A 20,910-nucleotide genomic window follows, 5' to 3' on the forward strand; every position below is an offset into this window, starting at 1 on the left:
AATCAGGATTTCTCTTCATGGATGGAATACAAAGATGGTAAAAAACAAAGAGGTTAGACAGTTTTCAAAAAAAAAAAAAAAAAAAAAAGACCAAAAAAGGAAAATGGAATTAGGAGTTGAAATACCCATGGAACAGAATCACACAAAGGAAGCTAGGATCAAGTTTATTTATTTAGAATGCGGGGTGAATCCCTCACTGGTGACTGGAGCTCTGGGCCTGCACCTTCTCCTTAGGCAGGTGGGCTGGGTCGGAGTGGGCTGTGTTTGGCCCAGGCTGTGGCGGTTTGGGATCTGGGTAGATGAGCAGAATTGGTTTTCTGAGACTGTGGCTCTTGACACCCACCAGAACCCATCCATGTCTCTTCTTCAACTCTCCAAGCCCCACCCCCACCCCTAAATGGGTGTCCCCATTTTTCTTTACCGCCTCTCACCTGCCTGACTCCCCAGCTGGGCCTCAGGCCGGTCTCCCCAGAGCAGATGCCTGGGATCATTGAGGAACCGTTGGCTGCGCTGACATGTTAGACAGGTCTGGACTGTCCAGCGCTGTCCCTTGCAGCCTGGAATGAAAGTGAGAGAAAGGAAGAGTGCTAAATTTAGCAGAAGAAAAGGTCTCTTGCAACCAGTTTTGCCTCCATTATTATTATTATTATTTTAAATTTATTTGAGGGGCGGCACCATGGCTCACTTGGTTAATCCTCTGCCTATGGCACTAGCATCCCATATGGGCGCTGGGTTCTAGTCCCGGTTGCTCCTCGTCCAGTCCAGCTCTCTGCTGTGGCCTGGGAGGGCAGTGGAGGATAGACCAGGTGCTTAGGTCCTTGAACCTGCATGGGAGACCAGGAAGAAGCACCTGGCTTTGGATTGGCGCAACGCTGGCCGTAGCGGCCATTTGGGGAGTGAACCAATGGAAGGAAGACCTTTCTCTCTGTTTCTCTCTCTAACTGTATATAACTCTGTCAAATTAAAAAATAAATAAAAAAATTTATCCGAAAGGCAGAGTTACAGAGAGAGGAGAGACAGAGATCTTCTACCTGCTGCTTCACTCCCTGGACACTGGCCCCAAGGGCCAGACGTAAGCCATGAGCCCAGAGCTTCTTTCAAGTCTCCCACGTGGGTGCCCATGTACAGGGCCCACGTGCTTGTACTTCTGCTGCTTTCCCAGGGACATTAGCAAGGACCTAGATTGGAAGTGGAGCAGCTGGGTCTCGAACCAGTGCCCATACAGGATGCTGGCATAGCAGGTGGAGGCTTAACCTTGTATGCCACAAGACCAGCCTTGCCTTTACTATTTTTAGGAGGAATTCCACCCCTACCTCCACTTTATATGCAAATATGATGGAGTGAGGCCCCAGCACAGCTTTATCCATTTCTTAGAAATCTTTAAAGTCCAAATTAAAAAAAAAAAAAAGAATTAAAAATTGTATTTGAGGGGCTGGTGCTATGGCATAGCAGGTAAAGCTGCCACTTGCAGTGCTGGCATCCCATATGGGCACCAGTTGGAGCCCCAGCTGTGCCATTTCCGATCCAGCTCTCTGCTATGCCCTGGGAAAGCAGTAGAAGATGGCCCAAGGCCTTAGGCCCCTACACCTGTGTGGGAGACCCGGAAGAAGCTCCTGGCTTTGGATCAGTGCAGTTCCAGCCATTTGGAGAGTGAACCAGCAGATGGAAGACCTCACTCTCTCTTTCTCTCTCTGCCTCAGCCTCTCTGTAACTATGCCTCTCAAATAAATAAATAAATCTTAAATTTTTTTTTTATTTGAAAAGCAGTTAGAGAGAGAGAAAGGGAGAGATATATTTTCTATCTATTTTCTATCTGCTGGTTCACTCCCCAACAGTCCTCGGAGTCTCCCACGTGGGTGCAGGGGCCCAAGCACCTGGGCCATCCTCCACTGCTTTCTCAGGCACATCAGCAGGGAGCCGGAGAGGAAGTGGAGCACCGGGGACTCCCCTGGGTCCATATGGATGCTGGCATATGCTAGCAGCACAGGCCGGGGCTTTACCTGCTATGCCACAGTGTGGACCACCACACTGTAAACTTCTAACAAGAGTCTTGCCCTGGCCTGTTTCCCTCTTCAGCCCTGTCCTGTCCTGCTACCTCAAGCTCCAGCTTCCTGTACTTCTACAGCACCACCAACCCCCTCATCATGGAATCCTCCCCCGTGCCTAGAGCGCCCATCTCGCTCCCTTTGTTGAGCCTCTCCATCACTGGCATTTTCTACACTGCCCTAACTGCTAGGATCTTTAATCCATCAGGCTGTAATTTCAGAGACAACTTCCTGGGTTGTGGCAGTGGAACGGTGTCCTACGCGACACCCAATGCCACCCGTTATTATGCACAGGTGGGGCTGCCTCTTACGGCAACATCATGTGTCTGCCGCACAGGTGGGGCCTAAAAACGAACTCCAAACCCTAGTTTGTTCCAGTGCAGTCGGCAACTTAACTCAGAGCTGGAGACTGCTCCTCAGCCCGACCCCCGCCTAGAGGCGCCCCCACCCCACCCCCACCCCCGCCCCCAAGCCCGCAATCCTGCAGGACCACTCACGTCTCTGGCGCTGGGTGCAGGTGAGGCCCGGGATGAGCGGGGAAGAGCAGCCACGGCAGAGGGTCCTCTTCACCGAGGGGTCCCTGGGGGCAGAGGCAAAGGTGGTCCGGCCGCCCGCTCCACGGCCCGCGTTCCCCCGCCGCCAGCTGCGCGCCCGTCTCACCGACGCAGGACGAGCCGCTTGGCGATGGTCCGCTCAGTGTGGCAGTAGAATCTGGCCAGCGCCTGGTTCTCGGGGTCCTGCGCAAGGACGCAGTGGGCGGCCTGGGCGGGCGGGGCGGGGTCACCTCGGCGCCGAACGCACGAGGTCCGCGTCCCTCCGCACGCCCTGGCCGGGACTCACCTGGTAGAGGAAGTTGAGCCTCAGGAAGGCCTCGCGGTCCTTGACCGGGCCCGCCATGGGCGCAGTGCCGGCCCTCGTAGGACCGCCTCCAGCCCCGCCCACGGCGCCGCGCGAGGCCTGCTGGGAAGTGTAGTCCCACGGGGCCCGCGCCCCGGCTGGCCGCCCCAGCACCCTGAGTGGGCAATTCCAAGCCCTCAGTCCGTTCTGGAGTTTGGGAGTCCTTCCAGACTTCCGCAAGCCCACGGTTCGACTATCGGAGTGGGAGAGGATCTTAAAAAGTGCTACACATTTTCACGAGAGAGGACCGGTGTCTAAGACAGACAGCCGGGTATACCCAGCTAGACCTGCGCACCAGTCTCCTAAGCCGAAGGCAGACACCTAGATCTGGTGGGACAGAGGCTACATGTCCACACAGCCATAGGGGCCCACGAGCTTTGTGAAGAGGGTGAGGATCGCGAAAACACAACTTACTCTCTTTTCCACCCACCCGGGAAACGCACTGTGCTTGTTACACGGTGCTGTTAACACACCAGGTGAGCCCCACTTGTGCCAACAGTTTCCAACCCCTGCCGTATAGCGCGGAAACCTGTCAGCAGCAGCCCCACCCCAGCCCACACCCTGACCTTTCTCTCCCTCCAGTTTCTTCTGTCTGCCATCCCGTTCACCTGATTCTTCACCTGATTCTCGGTGGCCGCCAGCTGCACAACGCAAACATGAGGTGGGCAGGATGTGCATGAGCGGCTAGCACAGGTCAGGAGAGGGTGAGCCGCCTCTCTCCTTTAGGGGCCCCTGCCACCAGGCGACAGAGGACCAGGCCTCCTGCTCAGGGGAAGGAAAGTGGCTGACACTTGGGATGTCTTGCAGGGGTCCTCAGACTCAGGTGAGTTTAATGCCGATGCCTAGGCCCGCACAGGCCCTGACCGAACAAAGAGAGGGGGAGGCCCAGGAGCATGCGTTTTGAACACCCATCAACACAAAGCCATTGCCAAATTACCACACAACACAGAGGTCACTTCAGTGGATCCTTTGTTCCATATAATTTTTACCAACCAGAGTTATCCTGCCACAAAGAACCACAGTCAAGGCACAAAGGTAAGAGGAGGAGAGTGGACACAGTCCTGCTGAGGTGGTAGAACTGAAATGCCCTCGATAAACTGCAGTTTCTTGTCCTGGTCTTCTGTGGAGATTGACCCAAGCAGCAGATAATCCAAGACGTTGTGTTTTGGTTTGGCATGCATTGCTTTCCTTGTTTTTTTGTTTCTTTATTTGGATCACTTATGTACCCTACTGGTTGTTTGTTTTGGCCTAACATTAAGATGATTTACATTCTCTGAAAAGGGGAATGGCAAAGGGTGAACGATGGCAACAGACAAGCCAAAGCCTGCCTTGTGTGAACAGCAATACCAGGCCAGACGCACACAGGCCCAAGGAAGTTGCTATCTGGCCTTTTCTTACACACACCGCCCGCTTCTCACCTGTCCTCAGGGTGAGAAAGACTCCATTTACCTTTCTTCCTTTCTGGCTTGGACACTGCCAGCTAACAAGGCTGACAACTTGGGAGCAGCCACTTAGGAACATTCTTTAAGGCCAGAGCTTTGGACAGAGTTACCTCCCTCTGACACCCAACTCTTGCCTCTCCCTGTCCCCTTGGGAGAACAGTGAGAGGGTAGGCGTGTCTCACAGGCTCTCTCCCAACTCGCCTCTGGAGAGGAGTGAGGGCAGTGACTTCTTGGAGACAACCCACCACGAGCAAGCCAGCAGTAAGCCAGCTCTGCGGACGGCTGAGGCGGGAACCTGGGTTCTCCTGTCTTCTCACCTCCTCCTTTTTCCTATACGACTTCTGGCCATTCCTCATCACAATGGCAACCCTAACCTGGGAACAGAAGACTGATCGAATCTCCTTCCCTTTCATTAGTCTCTAGGACTTTTTAGTTTCCTTCCTTGACCTTCCTTCTATATCCTTCTTGATCCCAGACTCTGCTCTTAAAAAACAAAACAAACAAACAAAAAAACAAAAAACAAAAACAAAAAAACTCAACTTCAGATTCATGACAGCAGCTGTCACTCATCTTCCTTCAATCAAGAGGTGCACAGACCTTTGCAATCCTCCTTAGGAAACAAGACTATTCTGGGTCGAAGAACCCCATGAGAAGATGCCTGGGGGGGTTTCTGCTTCTTCTTCCAGTTTGAGCAAATTAGAACCTCCTGCTGACTCTGTTTCCATAAAAGCCTCTCCTTCCTTTCCAACCCCTCCCTGTGCAACAGAAAACCTGGTGGGCGCCAGGGTCGACGATCCCCTGGGAACCAGCTCCCCATCCTGACCGTCAGGAGGGAGACACAGCTGTGCTCTCACTGCAGCCCGGGCCTGCCCACTCCTGCACACAAAGCATCTTAGAAACCACGGTGTTTCTCTGAGATGATTCACAACTGGAACCAGGCAGACACCAAGACGTTCCCGCAGGCCACAGGAAGGAAGGCCCGTATTCTTGACCCTGCCTCACCCCGATTCCTCCCGCGTCCCAACCTGTCACTCCCAATCTGTTGGAGGCCTGATGGTAAGTGGTGCAGCATTCTTCCGACCGGCCCGTATGCCTGGGTAGAACAGGGGCCAAAGTTTCTCTGTGAAGGTATCGGTGAAGGTGTAGATGTGAGAACGGTCTGTGACGTTATAAAAAGACAGCGTGCCAGCCTCATAGTCTAGGAATATGCCCACCCGTTTGGGTTTCACTTTGATATGCAACGGGGTGAAAGGTGTGGTGGTGGCTGCATATTTGTCCCCATTCCACAGCCGTACCCGCCAGTAGCCAGTCTCAGGGAGTGGAGTCAGCTCGCCCTTTCGGCTCACAGAGTCCCGGCACACACCCACTGCCCAGTGGGTCTTGTCGCCCACCTCCACCTCCCAGTAGTGTCGACCTGAGGTGAAACCTTCAGTAGCCAGGACACAAGGGTAGAAGGTGAAACGCCGTGGTGTGTCGGGGAGATCCCGGAGTCTTGTCTCCACGAACTTGACGCTCTTACGGTCTTCTGATAGGACTAGGTTAGGATGAGCAGTCTCGGGGTCCAGGGTCACATCCGCTGGCGGGAGAAGCCAGAGTGGGGAGCTAGATGAGGATGGGAATAGCTAAATGTCCCTGCCTCACTTTTCCAGCCTGCCTCTACAGAGCCTGGTCCCTTAAAAGTTACCTCTCTAACCCAGGGCGTCTCCTGAGGGAGGGGAGAATGAAGGCTACCCTTCTCATCCCGACCCTGCAGGGACCACTCTAAGGTTCCCACTCTCCCTGTCACCCTCCGACATCATCATCTATTGCTCTGTACAGAGAGGTGCAAGGCATGGTCTGAGGGCCAGGAAGGAAAGTGTTATGTTAAGAAAGATACAGAGCAAGACAGCACATGGTCTACGAATAGGGTGAGGTGTATGTGTTTTCCCAGAGCTGTCCTGGTTAATGACCACTTTCCTTGCATGAATATTAAGGACACATCCTTTCACTATTCAGCTCATCCTAGCTTTAGACGGCCACCCTATCTAACAACCTGGGCAAACTATTTAACCTTTCCAAGTCTCTATTTAGAAAAGTGTGGATCTCAGAGTAGGTGATACCTAAGGCTTCTTCTCATTTTGAGTTCTGTGACTCAGGGTGACATTCAAAGTTGGGTGAAGATGGGTGTGTGAATGAAGAGAGACGGGATAACTGAAGCCCACATAAAGTAGGGTCTGAAGACTTTGTTCTCTCTGGCAATTCCCTCTGCTAATTTCCTTTTGGGAACAACTCACCAATTAGCTGTTTAAGGATTTTCCTTAGGGCAAAATACTGTCGGGGAAAATTGCTGAAGTTCTTTTCCAGCTCTATAGATACTGAAGTCACTTCCATGGTCTTCACCTTCTCACATCTAGGAGGGGATGGGGAGATTAAGGGCAAGGTTAGGGGAAGCTGAAGCCAGGCGGCTATCAGATGTTGTCATCTTTAGGGAGAAACTAAAACTCCATCTTCCCACTTTCCCCTCCTCCCTGAAGACAACTGCTTCCTTTCGCCAATCCACAGAGAGCCACTGGTTCCCGGGACAGATTCTTATGTTGACAAGGTCAGTGGTGGGTGGGTGGGGGGAAGGGGTGTGTCTTATATTTCATGCCCATGGGTAAGCCCATTGGCTCCGCCAACCCGTTCCTCCTGCCATCTTGCTTGGACGTAATTTACCAATAGACGCAAGGAGAACCTGTTTCTATGTTATCATTCTTCTTACTGAGGAAGTCCTGATGCTCAAAGGGGAAAATGGATTATTAGTCCTGATGATCTGTTCCCTAACTGGTTTCTTGGACCTTCTCCCATATCCTGCCCAGCCTGTATGACTTTCCCCTCATTATTCCCCCAACTCCTTACTGAACTCCCAGCATCTAAGACAAGCCCTAACTCACTCAAAGAGATTTAAGAATCACTTACTTTTCCAGGGTACTTTTGACATCCTAGAGGGAAGGAGAAAAGAAAGCAATATTGGTCCTGGTATTCAAGGGTCCTGAAGGCAAAAGGTTTCCCCTCCTCCCCAAAGCTCTAGATCTCTAAAAAGGCCCAGAGAAAACTGAGGTCCCAGTGCAGGGTGAAGAGTTCCAGGGGCATCCGAGCTTCTCTCCCAACTGGATCCCCATTTTCAACTTTTGGTCATTGTGGAGCTTGATAATTTGAATCACTTCCAAATGGTTTCTTGGTGTTTGTCTTTGCTCCTCAGGCTCACTGGGAGCTCCCTGCAAGGGACAGGGATTGTGTCTGCTCTTCACTCTGTGCCCCAAGTACCAACCACACACTGTGTCTCCCTGAGGATCTCAGGACAGAGAATTCTGACTGGCAGCACAAAACAAACCACTCTTTCCAGCCAGCACTGGTTAATGAACATTAACAACTGCGTGCCAATCCTAATTTGAGAATACTTGGGGTCCAGAAGACAAAGAAGACAAATCTCTGCCCCTTAAGGATTTTCCAGTTTAATGTGGAAAGCAGAACATACAGACATGAAGAACACGGGAATAATAAATACCGAGCAATACACAACATGCATATAAATGTACAATGAAGCCTCAATGATTCAAATGCTGGTAATCTGATATCTAAGATAAAAAGTATGTCCCCTACAGCCTGGCTAATACGATTTATCTGTTTAAGAGAATAACACTACTTCAAACATTTTAGAGGCATCATTGGTATATCAAAAGCAAGGTATTCTTTACAAGTATCCTTTAAGCTATGTTTCTGTTCTTCAGCACTAGGTGATTCAAAATCCAGGACTTAAAAGTAACTGGTTTCACAAAATTTCTAATGCATAGTTTTTTTTTTTTTTAACTTATTCAGACTATGACTTTTGTCCTTTCAAAAAGTGATTTTTTTTCCCCCTTGGGTACAAATTAAGTACATAATTGTTGACAGGACATAAGACCATGATTAGAAAGGATGGGAGAGATCAGAGGACTTTCTGTAGGAAGAGATCCTTGTATGTCTGGAAGGAAAGACTGGATCTAGGGAAGCAGAGTGGAAGAGCGAGCCTCCCAGGCTGACATACTGGCTGTGCGAAGCTATACTGTGCACGACCTGAGGGGCTATGCAGGGGCAACGGTCGAACCTTAAGCATCTCGAAGCCCGACTGTAAGCACTTGCCCTCCACCTCTGCAGCCAGGTGGGCGAGGTCCCGGCGCTTGTCCCCAAGGTGAGCAGCATTTTCTCGTAGTCGCTGGAGAATGTCCTGTTCCTCCTCCTCCAGTCGTGCAAACAGCATCTGCTGCTCCTCATCCAGCCGCCTGTGCAGCTCTTCAAACTCCCGCAGGATCTGCTGCCGGCGACTCTCCACCAGTCTCTAGGGAGAGAGGGAAGACGCTATGTCAGCAGGGCTGGCAGGGCAGGGGGAGGCCCCTTGCCCACCATGTGTGCACCTCAGCAGAGACTTCCAGAGTCACTGACAACCATTACACAGGACACCCCTCTTTCTCTTGGGTGCAATTTCCTTCTGGAAAGAATGACTCCATCCCTGCCACGCCCACTGAAAACTTGACAGTGAAAAACATGGGGAGGTTAAAAAAAATCAACGTTTAAAAGTATTTTCATTTTCTTCATGATCTAAAATAGTAGTACTTTTATGTTTTACTAAAATATATTCACATAAGTACTCAATATGCCAACGTCTGCTATTATAGATATTAGAGATATTTCTGCTACCCCCAACTTCTGAATTTCTCGTCAAGAACATGAAGGAACAAATCCTGGAAAGCTAAATTGTCATCATTTGTATATTGCAAGGCATTTAAGAGGAAAAAAAAAAAAAACCAGAAAATCAATCGGAAAAGTATCAGAATCAGTAAGTTTAATAATGAGAGGTTATGAAATACAGATGCAGATTTCAGGGCTAAACCTGTTAAACAGTTTCGATTCATTTCAGAGAATTGGCAGTTCCCGTCCTGGAACAGGTTCCAAAAGTTGGTGAATTAGTTGCTTTCTCTACACCGGCACATGCAAGTACACCTCTAGCATTCCTGAAATTTGGTATCATCCTCAAACACCAGCCACAGCACTTTGCAAGGGTTATCAGCAATCCTCTCTTCTGCGTATTCACAAGAGTATGCGCCGAGTGTCCTGTGACTGGGGGGAGGTACCAACCCAAGAGCCAAGCAAAGTGGGCAGCCAGACTGGGCCTGTGGAAAGAGGAAGTGGACAGGGCCTGAAGGCAGGGCTGAAGTGGAGGAGGGGGGACGAACGCCAGGGTGGGCTTCACAAGCCTGGCACTTCTGATGTCCACGCAGTTTCCGGCAGAGGCTGACTACCTATGTGCTTCCACGGCTGCCTGCGCAGGTGCACGCTGCAGCTGAATGTCCTTTCTCATTTGCTCTGACGGCATGCATGGGTGTCGGCATGTGTGAGCGTAGGGGTGACATATGGGTAGATGTTCAGGATTCATGACCACGGAACACAGGAAGCAAAAAGGCTCCCCTTATTAGAAACTCATAACCCCTTCTCCTTGTTTACTCCATATTTGTTCTTAATGAGCTGTTATTTCTGTGAGTGCATTTTGGAAATGGGAGAATTTTTAATAAAAGAGGGCAGAGTGACAGAGAGGGAGGGAGACACAGAGAATTAAATGAAGCTGGTTCTCTCTCCAGACGCCTGTCACAGCTGAGGCTAGGAGGCCAGGCCAAAGCCAGGAATCAGCAACTTCATCAGGGTCTCCCACCTGAGTAGCAGGAACCTAAGTACTTGGGTCACCACCTGCTGCCTCCCGGGCACATTGTTCCAGGTGGCAGGCTAACCTGCTATGCCACAACACCTGCACTGGGCACTTGTGGCAAGGCTGCTGGCACTCCTTCAGTGTGTGAGACAACCCTGCACAGTGACCTGTCTTGTACCATTTTCAATGTATTGTCCTTTAATGGAAATATTTTTGTGTGTGTAAAAAATGCAGGCTTGGACTTGAACATCATTTTTGTATTTCACAGAGTAATTCTTAGCACAGTTTAATACACTGGAATTATGGTCCCTAAATACAACTTACTAAAACTATATTCTGTTCTTAGAACTTTATGCAATGTAATTATTTTGCAAAATCATGTTACCAAGAGCTTGGCTGCTTGGGGGGCCTGGTCAGATTTTTTCTTTTTTTTTTTTTTTAAATCCTGCTGCTCAGGCCACACTCAGTGTGGGGTCTAGCAGTAGGAGTTTTTTTTTTTTTTCTTTATATATATATATTTATTTTTTGACAGGCAGAGTGGACAGTGAGAGAGAGAGACAGAGAGAAAGGTCTTCCTTTGCCGTTGGTTCACCCTCCAATGACCGCGCTGATCCGATGGCAGGAGCCAGGTGCTTCTCCTGGTCTCCCATGGGGTGCAGGGCCCAAGCACTTGGGCCATCCTCCACTGCACTCCCTGGCCACAGCAGAGAGCTGGCCTGGAAGAGGGGCAACCGGGACAGAATCCGGTGCCCCGACCGGGACTAGAACCTGGTGTGCCGGCGCCACAAGGCGGAGGATTAGCCTAGTGAGCCGTGGCGCCGGCTAGATTTTCTATTTATTGCATTGCTGATGATGCCACATATGGGTTCAAGTATATAACTGCACCACAGGATCTCCTGGGTATTCCTGCCCCAAATATGTACACACCAGATTTTATCATAAGTTACTTTTATGCTGTATGACATTATATTTGGACTTGTCAGTTTCTTCAAAATTACATAGATAGGTTATTTATAATTTTTCATTTCAGCAGTTAACCACAAACTTTGGAAAAGAGGACTGAGGCAAAGAGGTGGGTGGGGCTGAGGGACAAGGTGGCAGAATTTAAATGGTCTCAAAAGCAATGTTGGTGGCCATTTCAAGGACCATTGAGGCGATAGTTTGCAATCTAAAAAAACGGGCAGCATTACAGCTAGGTGGGTTTAGCTGCCACCTGGAGATTCCAGCATCCCACATGGGAGTCCCTGGGATGGAAGCACTTGCCTCTACTTCTGGTCCAGCTCCCTGCTAATGTGCATTCTGAGAGAGAGCAGATGATGGCCTAAGTATTTGGGTCCCTCACCCAGATGGAGCTCCTGGCTCTTGCCTTTCACCTGGCCCATGCCCCAGCTGTTGTGAGCATTAGGGGAGTGAATCAGCGGATGGAAGAGGTCATGGACACTCTCTCACTCTCGCTCGCTCGCTCTCTCTTTGGGTCTCTCCTCCTCTGTCACTCTTTCAAATAAATAAAAAGCTTTAAAAAAAAGTTCAAAATAAATAACACTACAGTTCTGGTTTAAGTATTTAGAAGATTTTTTTAAAAAAATTCTACTTCCACATCCATCTTTTACCTTTAAGAAGGTGATCAGCAGGAAGAGGAAAATTAATGACTGGGAATAAGCTTCAGTTTCATTTGTTTTAATTTTCTCAGGAGTCCTCCAAAAGAACAAAGAACTTTTTTTAAAGTTCACTTCTACGACCAAAATTAGTTCAAAGCTTTAAAATCTCACATGCATGCTTTGTTGAAACGTATGAAGCACTAAGGCCACAAGACTTGTTCTCTGTGGAAATGCCATTCTTTAGTAAAACACTCGCATTCGCTTTCCAGCGCTCTCTAAATGTCAACTCCTAATCCTCATCACTTCTTCTGGAAGCTTTTAATTAGGTTATCTTCTCAGGAGCTTATGGCTGTGCTTTCTGTGCCATGTCACTGTCTATCTTCTGCACTGACTTTAAGCTCACGGAGGGCAAGGACCATGATCTGGTTCATCCCTGTTCAGCCTTTCCCAGGAGCTGAATAAATATTTAGTGATTCATGAAGAACCAGTATCCCTGGTTTTGCCACTTACTGGCCATATGGTCTTGGGCTAGACAGTTATCCAAGTTCTGTTTCTTGTGTGAACTGGGGTGACAGCACTGATATCACAGAATATCTAAGTTTACCCTCACCTTGTAGCTTCCTCCATGTCCCATTATCCCAGGTCTGTCCTGTTCAATCTGGGCAACTCTCTAAGATCTAGAACCATCCTGTAAATTTGAAACGTCATGGACACCTAATGAATCAATGCATAGGAGTCAATATTAGTTGATATTTTTGCTACTACTAATAATTATTCAGTGTCCAACAGGAATAACCAAAATATCATGCTACCAATAAAGCAATGCTTTGAAACAGATGCAAAATTATGTAAAAAAATAAGAGTTAATTTTGAAGGGCCAGGAAAGGCTACAGAAGTGGCTTTCACTCTGCCTAAAGATGGACAGGATCCTACCCCTGGAGAAAGACATTCTAGCACTGAACCAACATCTTCTAACAGATTTGCACTTTAATTACAAGAATGTGGTCCTAATGCCACTGGGAGCTCTTGGTCAGTTCCACCTCTTCCTCCCCAGTGAACTTTCTGTTTTCCGCTCCTCAGCCCCTCCAAGAAACCCCTGTCCCTGCATTTGTAGTAGATGGCTTCCTTCCTTACTTAGAAAAAAAACAAAAACAAAAACAAAAAACCAACAAGATCAGTGGGCATGAACTATGAACTCATGACAAGCAATTTAACTATAATGTTTACTGGAAGTACAATCAAAGCCCAATAAAATGCTCTCATTTTTTGTGTGAACAGCATTTTTCAATGCCCCAGAACTGGTGGATGAAACACAGTGTGGCTCGTCTCCTTGTGGGCAGCTATCCTGCAGAGCAGCCAGGTGGGCCTGCGGCCTGCCTCTACCTTGAGCTCCCCCGGCTTCTTCTCCTCAGAGGACTTGCAGCGGGTGATTTCCTGCAGTTTCTGCTCCAGGGGCTCCAGGCACTTCTGCAGTTTTTCCTGGAGGGTGGAGAAGGAGCGAGAGAGGTGATATCTGGGGTCGGATATTATTCAGAGGTTAACTCATTTGTTTGCTCCCTGTCCACCTTCCATTCTTTCTCCCTGCCTGTCATTTGAGTGTTAACTGCCTACTACTGATTGTTCTTCCTGCCCCCAACCTATCTCCACCATCTTTCCTGATCACTCAACTTCCCTCTCGCTGATCTATGACAGGCGTCCACCTGTCACCACCTCTATGTCCTTCCCCAACTCTGTCCATTTTATTACTCAGGCAATTGCCTATTAGAGTTGAGGATCCCTTTTGTACGCTGATACCTTTCTTTACCTCTGTCTTCCCACCCAAATCTAACCATCTACAAATACAAGACACTCCATTACTTATACTGTCAATTACGTGAAATCTGATTCCCAAGATTTCATTAACATTAAGCAAAGTATGTGACAGAGTGGTAAGACATTAAAATCTCTAGTTCCTATTACTCAAACAGGTATCCCATGCCCCAGCAGTGAGTTAAACCAGATGCCACGTTCACTATCTGGGAGATGTGAATGACAGACTGGTTCAGCTTAGTCTGGTGATTTTATTAGTCCCAGCAGATGTCACCTACTCCCAGTATCAATGGAAAACAAACAGCATTCCGAGCAGGGTGGCAGCACGAAGAAACCAGATTTCTTTTTGGTTTTTCTTAAGTCTGATCTTTCCGACTGGTTTCATGCATTTATGAAAAATATGGCATATTCCAAAACCACATATACTGACATTTACCCGTACAACTCAAATGCGTGGCAAAACTTGGAAAGAAATTTTGGGGTCCTTCTCAAAACTGCTCTGCATGTAAAGGACGACTGACCAGACACTTAAAAAAGCTAACATACAACCCCCAGTCTGTTGTCTCTCCTCTGCAAACTCTTATTAGAAATAGGGGCCAGCACTGTGGTGTAGTGGGCAAAGCTGCCACCTGCAGTGCCAGCATCTCCCATATGGGCGCTGGTTCGAGACCCGGATGCTCCACTTCTGATCCAGCTCTCTGCTGCGGCCTGGGAAAGCAGTAGATGGCCCAAGTCCTTGGGCCCCTGCACCCACGTGGGAGACCCAGAAGAAGCTCCTGGCTCCTGGCTCAGATTGGACCAGCTCCGGCTGTTGTGGCCACCTGGGGAGTGAACCAGTGGATGGAAGACCTCTCTCTCTCTGCCTCTCTGTAGCTCTGCCTTAAAATAATCAATCTTAAAAACAAAAACAAAAAAAGGAAACAGGGCTCCCTGTAACTACTGTCCAGCCTGCTCCTCCTAATAACCCACGCTTCTTGAATCTCAGGACCAGCAGTTGCAGACCCACGTATCCTGGGTATGTAGCTCCAAGGGGAGGGGCAGACACAACCTTGCCCCCAGAAGTGTACAGCTCTCTCCGCAGGGAGGGTCTCACTCTGACACTTCCCTTCCTTTCCCTGTTTCGGCATCAGGTCCGGCTGCCCACCTTGTACTCCTGGGTGGCGTCATCCAGCGGCACAACAGTGTGGGCCCGGTGTGTGTGGGAAATTGCACATATCAAACACACGGCCTCCTGGTCCTCATAGCAGAAAAGGCTGAGGGCCTCATGGTGCTGGGGGCAGAGGCTCTCATCCCGGATCTTCCGCTTGACGGCCTGGAGCTGCTTCGCAATTTCGACCATACTGCCTAGCTGCCGATTGGGCCGCAGACTGCGGTAGCGCGAGGTTTTCCGACACACGGGACAAGGGAAGTCCCTCTCTAGGTCCTCCCACCAGCGGGTAATGCAAGCTTTGCAGAAGTTGTGTCCGCACTCGATGATGACCGGGTCCTTCAGGTACTCCAGGCACACAGAGCAGCTTGCTTCGACCTGCAAGTTCTCCAGAGCTGCAGCTGTGGAGGCTGCAGAGGTCCCGGCCTCCAGCAGACTTGTCTCTGCCATTATTTGACTTGTGGATGCGAAGCCGACAGAGAGAAGAAACATATTAGCTGGAGGTTTAACTTTTTTTTGCATCCCCTACCTTACATCTGCCCTCAGGTTAAAAACTGACTCCAGATTTAGCCCTTTCTATGCAACATCTTCTCCTAAAATTAGCCTTTTGTTTCTCTATTTCTAAAACTCCCAGTCATCAACTTATTTTTTTTTTCTCTTTAGAAAACTGACACAACTCCCGGTGTCTCTTGTCTCTTACCTCTGTATTCTTTCCAGAGACAGAGCTTCCCTTTAATTATAGCCCATCAGACTTGAATCTTAGAACTAATAGCTCCAGTCCAACATATCCCAGTGTGACACATCTTTTCTAACAGATGAGAGGAGTTTCTAGAGTGAAAACTGTCATTTAAATTCAAAGTCTTAATGAAGACTTTTTTTTTTTTTTTTTTTTTTTGACAGGCAGAGTGGACAGTGAGAGAGAAAGACAGGGAGAAAGGGCTTCCTTTGCCGTTGGTTCACCCTCCAATGGCCGCCGCAGCCAGCACACTGCAGCCGGCGCACCACACCTATCCAAAGGCAGGAGCCAGGTGCTTCTCCTGGTCTCCCATGGGGTGCAGGGCCCAGGCACTTGGGCCATCCTCCACTGCACTCCCTGGCCACAGCAGAGAGCTGGCCTGGAAGAGGGGCAACTGGGACAGAACCTGGTGTGCCGGCGCCGGTGCCGCAAGGTGGAGGATTAGCCTATTGAGCCCCGGAGCCGGCCATGAAGACTTCTTAAGTTATGTATATTTTAGAGTTTAATGTTACAGAAGTATTTCATAATAGTCCACTGGAGCCCAAGCTTGATTCTTTGCCACTCTCACGGGGTAATAAATTTAATGAGGCAAATGTGGCAATCTCCTTTTTTCAGGAAAATTTGAAATCATTCTTTTGTCAGACAAGCCCAGAGGAAGTGTGCTCCCTCTTGAAATGTTTCACACATCTCATTGCTATCTGTTTGAATTTGGAATCTGCAACTCCATGAGGTGTATGTTACTGAGTCCAGACCTATACGTTCTTGAAACGAGAGCTGACAAGTCTGAATATTCAGCGGGGACTGGAGCCTTTCAAAGTAGCTACTGAGGGGCTGGTGCTGTGGCGAAGCGGGTAAAGCTGCTGCCTGCAGTGCCAGCATCCCATATGGGGGTTAGTTCAAGTCCTGGCTGCTCCACTTCCAATCCAGCTCTCTGCTGTGGCCTGAGAAAGCAGTAGAAGATGGCCCAAGTAGTCCTTGGGCCCCTGCACCTGAGTGGGACTGGGAAGAAGCTCCTGGCTCCTGATTGGCCCAGGTTTGGCTGTCATGACCATCTGGGGAGTGAACCAGCGGATGGGAGACTTTTTCTCTCTGTCTCTCCGTAACTCTGCCTTTCAAATAAATAAAAATAAATCTTTAAAACAAATAGCTACTGATAACTACTTCTTTTGAAGTGGTTAGGAATTAGAGGGGAAAAGAGGCAATCAAGTGATTGCATCCGGGAGATTTACCCCAACAGAAAGCTGCTCCATTCTAGACTTAAGACGGCAACATTTTCATCTACAGGTAAGTTGGTTTCCCTACACCCATAATCCTTTCTACATCCCCCCCCAGGCCCCACCCTAAGGGACTTAAGAAATTGGGTAGGCCTGTCTGCTGAGAGAAGTGGCCCTGTAATGGGTTAGGTTAACGATTTTTTCCTGCCTATGCTGATGATAAAAAGTGCTTAATTTGGAGTGGAAGCTGGTAACTTATTTGCACCTGAACTTCCTCCCTCCAAATGGGGGCGGGGGGGGAAGTTCCATCAGATTTTTTTTTTCTCTACCTATGAGAACGCGACTTTGACCAGTGACCCTGCCCCTTCCCCAGTCTTCGAGAAATTCTGTAGCCTCCTCACCTGTGAAGAGCTGAATTGTATGCACAGTTAGGGACCAGGATGGATCTACACGGGCCAAGAAGTGATGCGAACGAAAAACGGGCAAACGGGTAGGGAAAAATGGAGCCGACTCGGAGCTACAGCCGCAGTGAGGCCTTGGATGCCTCTGCGCATCCTTCCTCTCCCTCCATTCCTCGTGTCTCCGTACAAGGGCAAACTTCAGGGACGTCCGCTTTTCGCGTCCATCGCCGTTCCAGGTCCCACCTGGCGTCCCTCTCCCGAGCGGCGTCCGAAACTCCGTCCCCCCCGCGTCTCCATCTTCTCCCGCCAGATCTCGGGCAGGGGCATCGGCCAGGAGCGGAGAGGAGACGTCGTGGTCGGCGTGGCAGGGAGGGACGCGTGTCCAGGTGAGGAAGAGGTGTGGCGTGGAGGTGGGATGCTGGCCGCTAGGACGCAGCCGAGTTGCGCCCGGGAAGGCGAGAGGCAGCGGGCCGGGGGAACCGCGGGGTAGCCAAGCAACGCCGGACGCGCTGACGTCGCCGGGGCGGCCGGGCGCCCGCCCGGGCCCAGGCGGGCGGAGGCGCGGGGGGCCGGTGACGCAGTCGCGGGGCGCTGGGACGCGGCGTGCGGAGCTGGCCGGCGGGCGCAGGCCCCCGGCCCCCGGCGCGGCGGCGGGGCGGCACCTACCTTCCCGGCTTGCGGGTCCGGGAGTGCGGGGCGCCGAGCCGCCGGAGCGCTTCCTGCCTCCTGCCTCCTCCCCGCGCCCCCGCCCCGCGGCGCGACACACAATACTCGCCGGAAGCGGAAGCCGCTGCGCTCCGGGACGCGAGTCAGCGCCAGTGTCCGGGGGTCGGCGGGCGGCTGCGGGAGGGCCTGGCGGGGCCGGCGCGGAGCACCGGCGGGCGGAGTCCGCGGCACGGAGGCCCCCGCGGCGGCGGCAGGTGGCTGAGGCGGCGGCGGCCGGGTGACCCGGGGAGCCCTTCGCGGGACGAGGGCTGCGCATGCGCGCGGTGCGGCGCCGAGAGCCCATGGCCGGCGGGGTGGCCCGCGCTGCTGTGCGGTCGGGGGCTGCGGGCCCGGGCTGTGCGGGGGCTGTGCGGGTCTGGGAGTCGCCGAGGCGGGCCGTCGGCTTTCAGCCACGCTTTTCCCTCTCTTCGGGCGGCTCGCGGGGAGACGGCGGCTCGCGGAGGCTGCGGCCAGTTACGTGGCGGCCCCGCAAGTCTCCGCCGCACGTCACTTCCGACCGGTCGAGGTGTAGCCTTTGACTGGTGCGAGGGTTAGGTGAGTTCTCGCCGCCGCGGCGGGCCTCAGCGGCTGCTTGCCCTGGCCCTGCCTGCGAGCCCTTTGGACATTCTCCCCCTCCCTCCCCGGGGCGGCGGCCTCGCGAGCTGGCGCCGCGACGCCGCTGCTGGCCTTGCGGTCGGGTAAACACTGGCTAAACAAACCGGGGGACAGCCAAGGAGCCTGCTTTGCGCCTTTGGAGCCGGGACCTTCGCGTCTCTCCGTGGTGCTTGTGTGGGGACTTGAGGGTTTTGTTTCATCGTCCCATGCTCGCCTGCTGCTGGACGCTTTGCAGATGTGCGAGTTTGCAGGGAGGGGGAAGTGAGGTGATGAGTCCGGCCAAGGGACTGGTCAGGGAGGGGTCATGGGACTGGCAGGGCTGTGACCCTGCGGGTAGAACGGGTAGCTCGCCTCCCTCCTGGCCCCCAACACGAGGCATACAGAATGGTGATTGAACGAGATGAGAGGAAGTGGTCTGACACCATGCGGGATTTAAATTCTCATCCCGGGCGCCAGGGACTCTCTTTCTGCAGGAAATGCGATCAAGCATCGGAGAGTTAAGCTGAAGTTTGCAACTCCTGCAGTCCAGGTTGGAGCCCCAGCGTTGGATTCGTTCTGATCCAGCTCCCTGAAAATGTGCCTGGAAAAGCAGAAAGAGATGGCCCAGTCCCTGACCCCTCCCACCCATGTGGGAGAGACTAGGATAGAGTTCCGGGATCCTGGCTTTCCATCAGCTCCGCCCCAGCCTTTGAGGCCACTGGGGGGTTTGAACCAGCAGATGGAAGATCCCTTTCTCTGCCCCGCCTTCCCTCTGTGTCAAAATGTTGCAGGAGTTGCAACAAAATGTTACAGGTTGTCAGTGTTGAAGGAATGGCAGTGGGCGTGTGCCTCTTCAATGGCTTGGTAGGTGTCTTGCCCAAGAAATGTGGCAGATTCTTCATTTTGCTGGATTCTTCTTCTTTTTTTTAAGATTTATTTTCCTATTCGAGTGGCAGAATTACAGAGAGAGACAGAAAAAGGAAGAGGTTCGCTCCCCAAATGGCAGCAACGGCCAGAGCTGGGCCCACGCAAAGCCAGGGCCCAAGCACTTGGGCCATCTTGCACTGCTTTCCCAGGCCCCAGCAGAGAGCTGGATGGGAGGATGAGCAGCCGGGTCGGAAGCGGCGCTGCAGGCAGAGACTTGACCTGTTCCGCCGCAGTGCGGGCGGCTGACTGGGTTCTTCAGACGTGTCAGGGTTCGCCTAGTACAGCGCTCTGTGTTGTAACTCTTCGTGTTGCAGCTCTCTGTGTTACAGCCTCTCCTCTGCAGCTGGGTCACTGCTTGTCTCTGCGGGATGTGTCAAGTGTTGCAGTCTTCTGGGTTACAGCTTCTCTCTGCTGGGTTCTTAGTCTTGTGACCATAAAGAACGAGGCACATGGACAAAGAAGAGTGAGGCAAGAAGCTTTATTGAAAGAAGCAGAGAAACTTGTGTGGCAGCCAGGACGGCCTGCCCTATAAGGGGCTGCCTGCCTTGGGCGGCCATATTTCTGATTTTTGTCTATATTCTAATTCTCTCATCTTTTTCTTGCACTAACATCATAGATTTTCTTTTGTTGACTTCATAGTATTTTCTGAAAGCTAACAAGTCAGATATCTCCATTGTAATTTTTTATGCTTGTTTTTGGGCATGTATATTGTGTAAACTCTGAAATTCCCCCCCCCCTTTTTTTTTACTATATTCTCAAAGGAAGAGCCACTATTGTGATTCTAAGTGGGAAAGTATTAAGTAAATAATTTGGGTGGAGTTGGCATTTTTTTTAAAAAGATTTTTTAAATTTATTTGAAAGGGAGAGTTACAGAGAGAAGGATCTTCCATCTGCTGGTTCACTCCCCAAATGGTTGCAATGACTAGAGCTGGGCTGATGTGAAGCCAGGAGCTTCTTCCAGATCTCCCACGTGGGTGCAGGAGCCCAAGGAGTTGGACCATCTTCTGCTTTCCCAGGTGCATTAGCAGGGAGCTGTATCACAAGTGGAGTAGCCAGAACCCTAACTATTGCCCATATGGGGTGCTGGTGCCACAGGTGACGGCTTTACCTGCTATGTCACAACGCCAGCATTTTTAATATTGTCTTCCCATCCAAGAATGGTTTGCATTGTTCAGTTCTTATTCAATAAGATTTTACAATTTTTTCCATATAGACTCTTATCATTTTTGTTTAACTTACATTCATGATACATGTGGGATGAGTTCTCCACATTTAGGATCCCTGTCCCTTTCCTGTAGTGATGATCAATGAAAATTTTTTCCGGGGGCCAGCGCTGTGGCCTAGTAAAGCTAAGCCTGCACCTGCAGTGCTGGCATCCCATAGGGGTACTGGTTCTAGTCCCAGCTGCTCCACTTCCAATCCAGCTCTCTGCTACGTCCTGGGAAAGCTGTGGAAGATGGCCCAAGTCCTTGGGCCCTTGCGCCTGCGTGGGAGACCCAGAAGAAGCTCCTGGCCCCTGGCTTCTGGCTGTGGATTGGCCCAGTCCTGCCATTGCGGCCATTTGGGGAGTGAACCAGCAGATGGAAGGCCTTTCTGTCTCTCCCTCTCTGCCTGTAACTCCACCTCTCAAATCAAGCAGTGGGAGGAGGAATTTTCATTTTACTTCACAGCCTCTTGGCTATGAAACGTGGAGGAAG

The 20,910-nt window shown here is 50.9% G+C and overlaps 1 protein-coding gene across 4 annotated transcripts; it reads right to left on the minus strand.

Moving 5' to 3' along the window:
- Nucleotides 1–153: 153 nt before the first annotated feature.
- LOC100355869 (E3 ubiquitin-protein ligase TRIM39) lies at nucleotides 154–17,127 on the minus strand. Of its 4 annotated transcripts, XM_089334344.1 has the most exons (11): nucleotides 16,988–17,127; nucleotides 14,634–15,093; nucleotides 13,064–13,159; nucleotides 8,490–8,720; nucleotides 7,322–7,344; nucleotides 6,658–6,773; nucleotides 5,776–5,960; nucleotides 2,706–2,806; nucleotides 2,543–2,625; nucleotides 432–557; nucleotides 154–291 (listed from the first exon to the last, which is right to left on the minus strand). In XM_089334344.1, exons 2-11 carry the CDS (start codon nucleotides 15,084–15,086, stop codon nucleotides 194–196), a joined length of 1,512 nt encoding a protein of 503 aa, XP_089190470.1. In that variant the 5' UTR covers nucleotides 15,087–15,093; nucleotides 16,988–17,127; the 3' UTR covers nucleotides 154–193. The 4 variants fall into 4 exon arrangements, with proteins under 4 accessions (XP_089190470.1, XP_002714395.2, XP_089190469.1 ...); XM_089334343.1 differs by lacking the exons at nucleotides 154–291; nucleotides 432–557; nucleotides 2,543–2,625; nucleotides 2,706–2,806 and adding an exon at nucleotides 11,693–11,777 and having other exon boundaries at nucleotides 3,895–5,960; XM_051855775.3 differs by lacking the exons at nucleotides 154–291; nucleotides 432–557; nucleotides 2,543–2,625; nucleotides 2,706–2,806 and having other exon boundaries at nucleotides 3,895–5,986.
- Nucleotides 17,128–20,910: the final 3,783 nt, after the last annotated feature.

The sequence above is a fragment of the Oryctolagus cuniculus genome, chromosome 5, assembly GCF_051225735.1.
Source record: "Oryctolagus cuniculus isolate XC-2025 breed Fujian yellow rabbit chromosome 5, ASM5122573v1, whole genome shotgun sequence".
NCBI lineage: Eukaryota > Metazoa > Chordata > Mammalia > Lagomorpha > Leporidae > Oryctolagus > Oryctolagus cuniculus.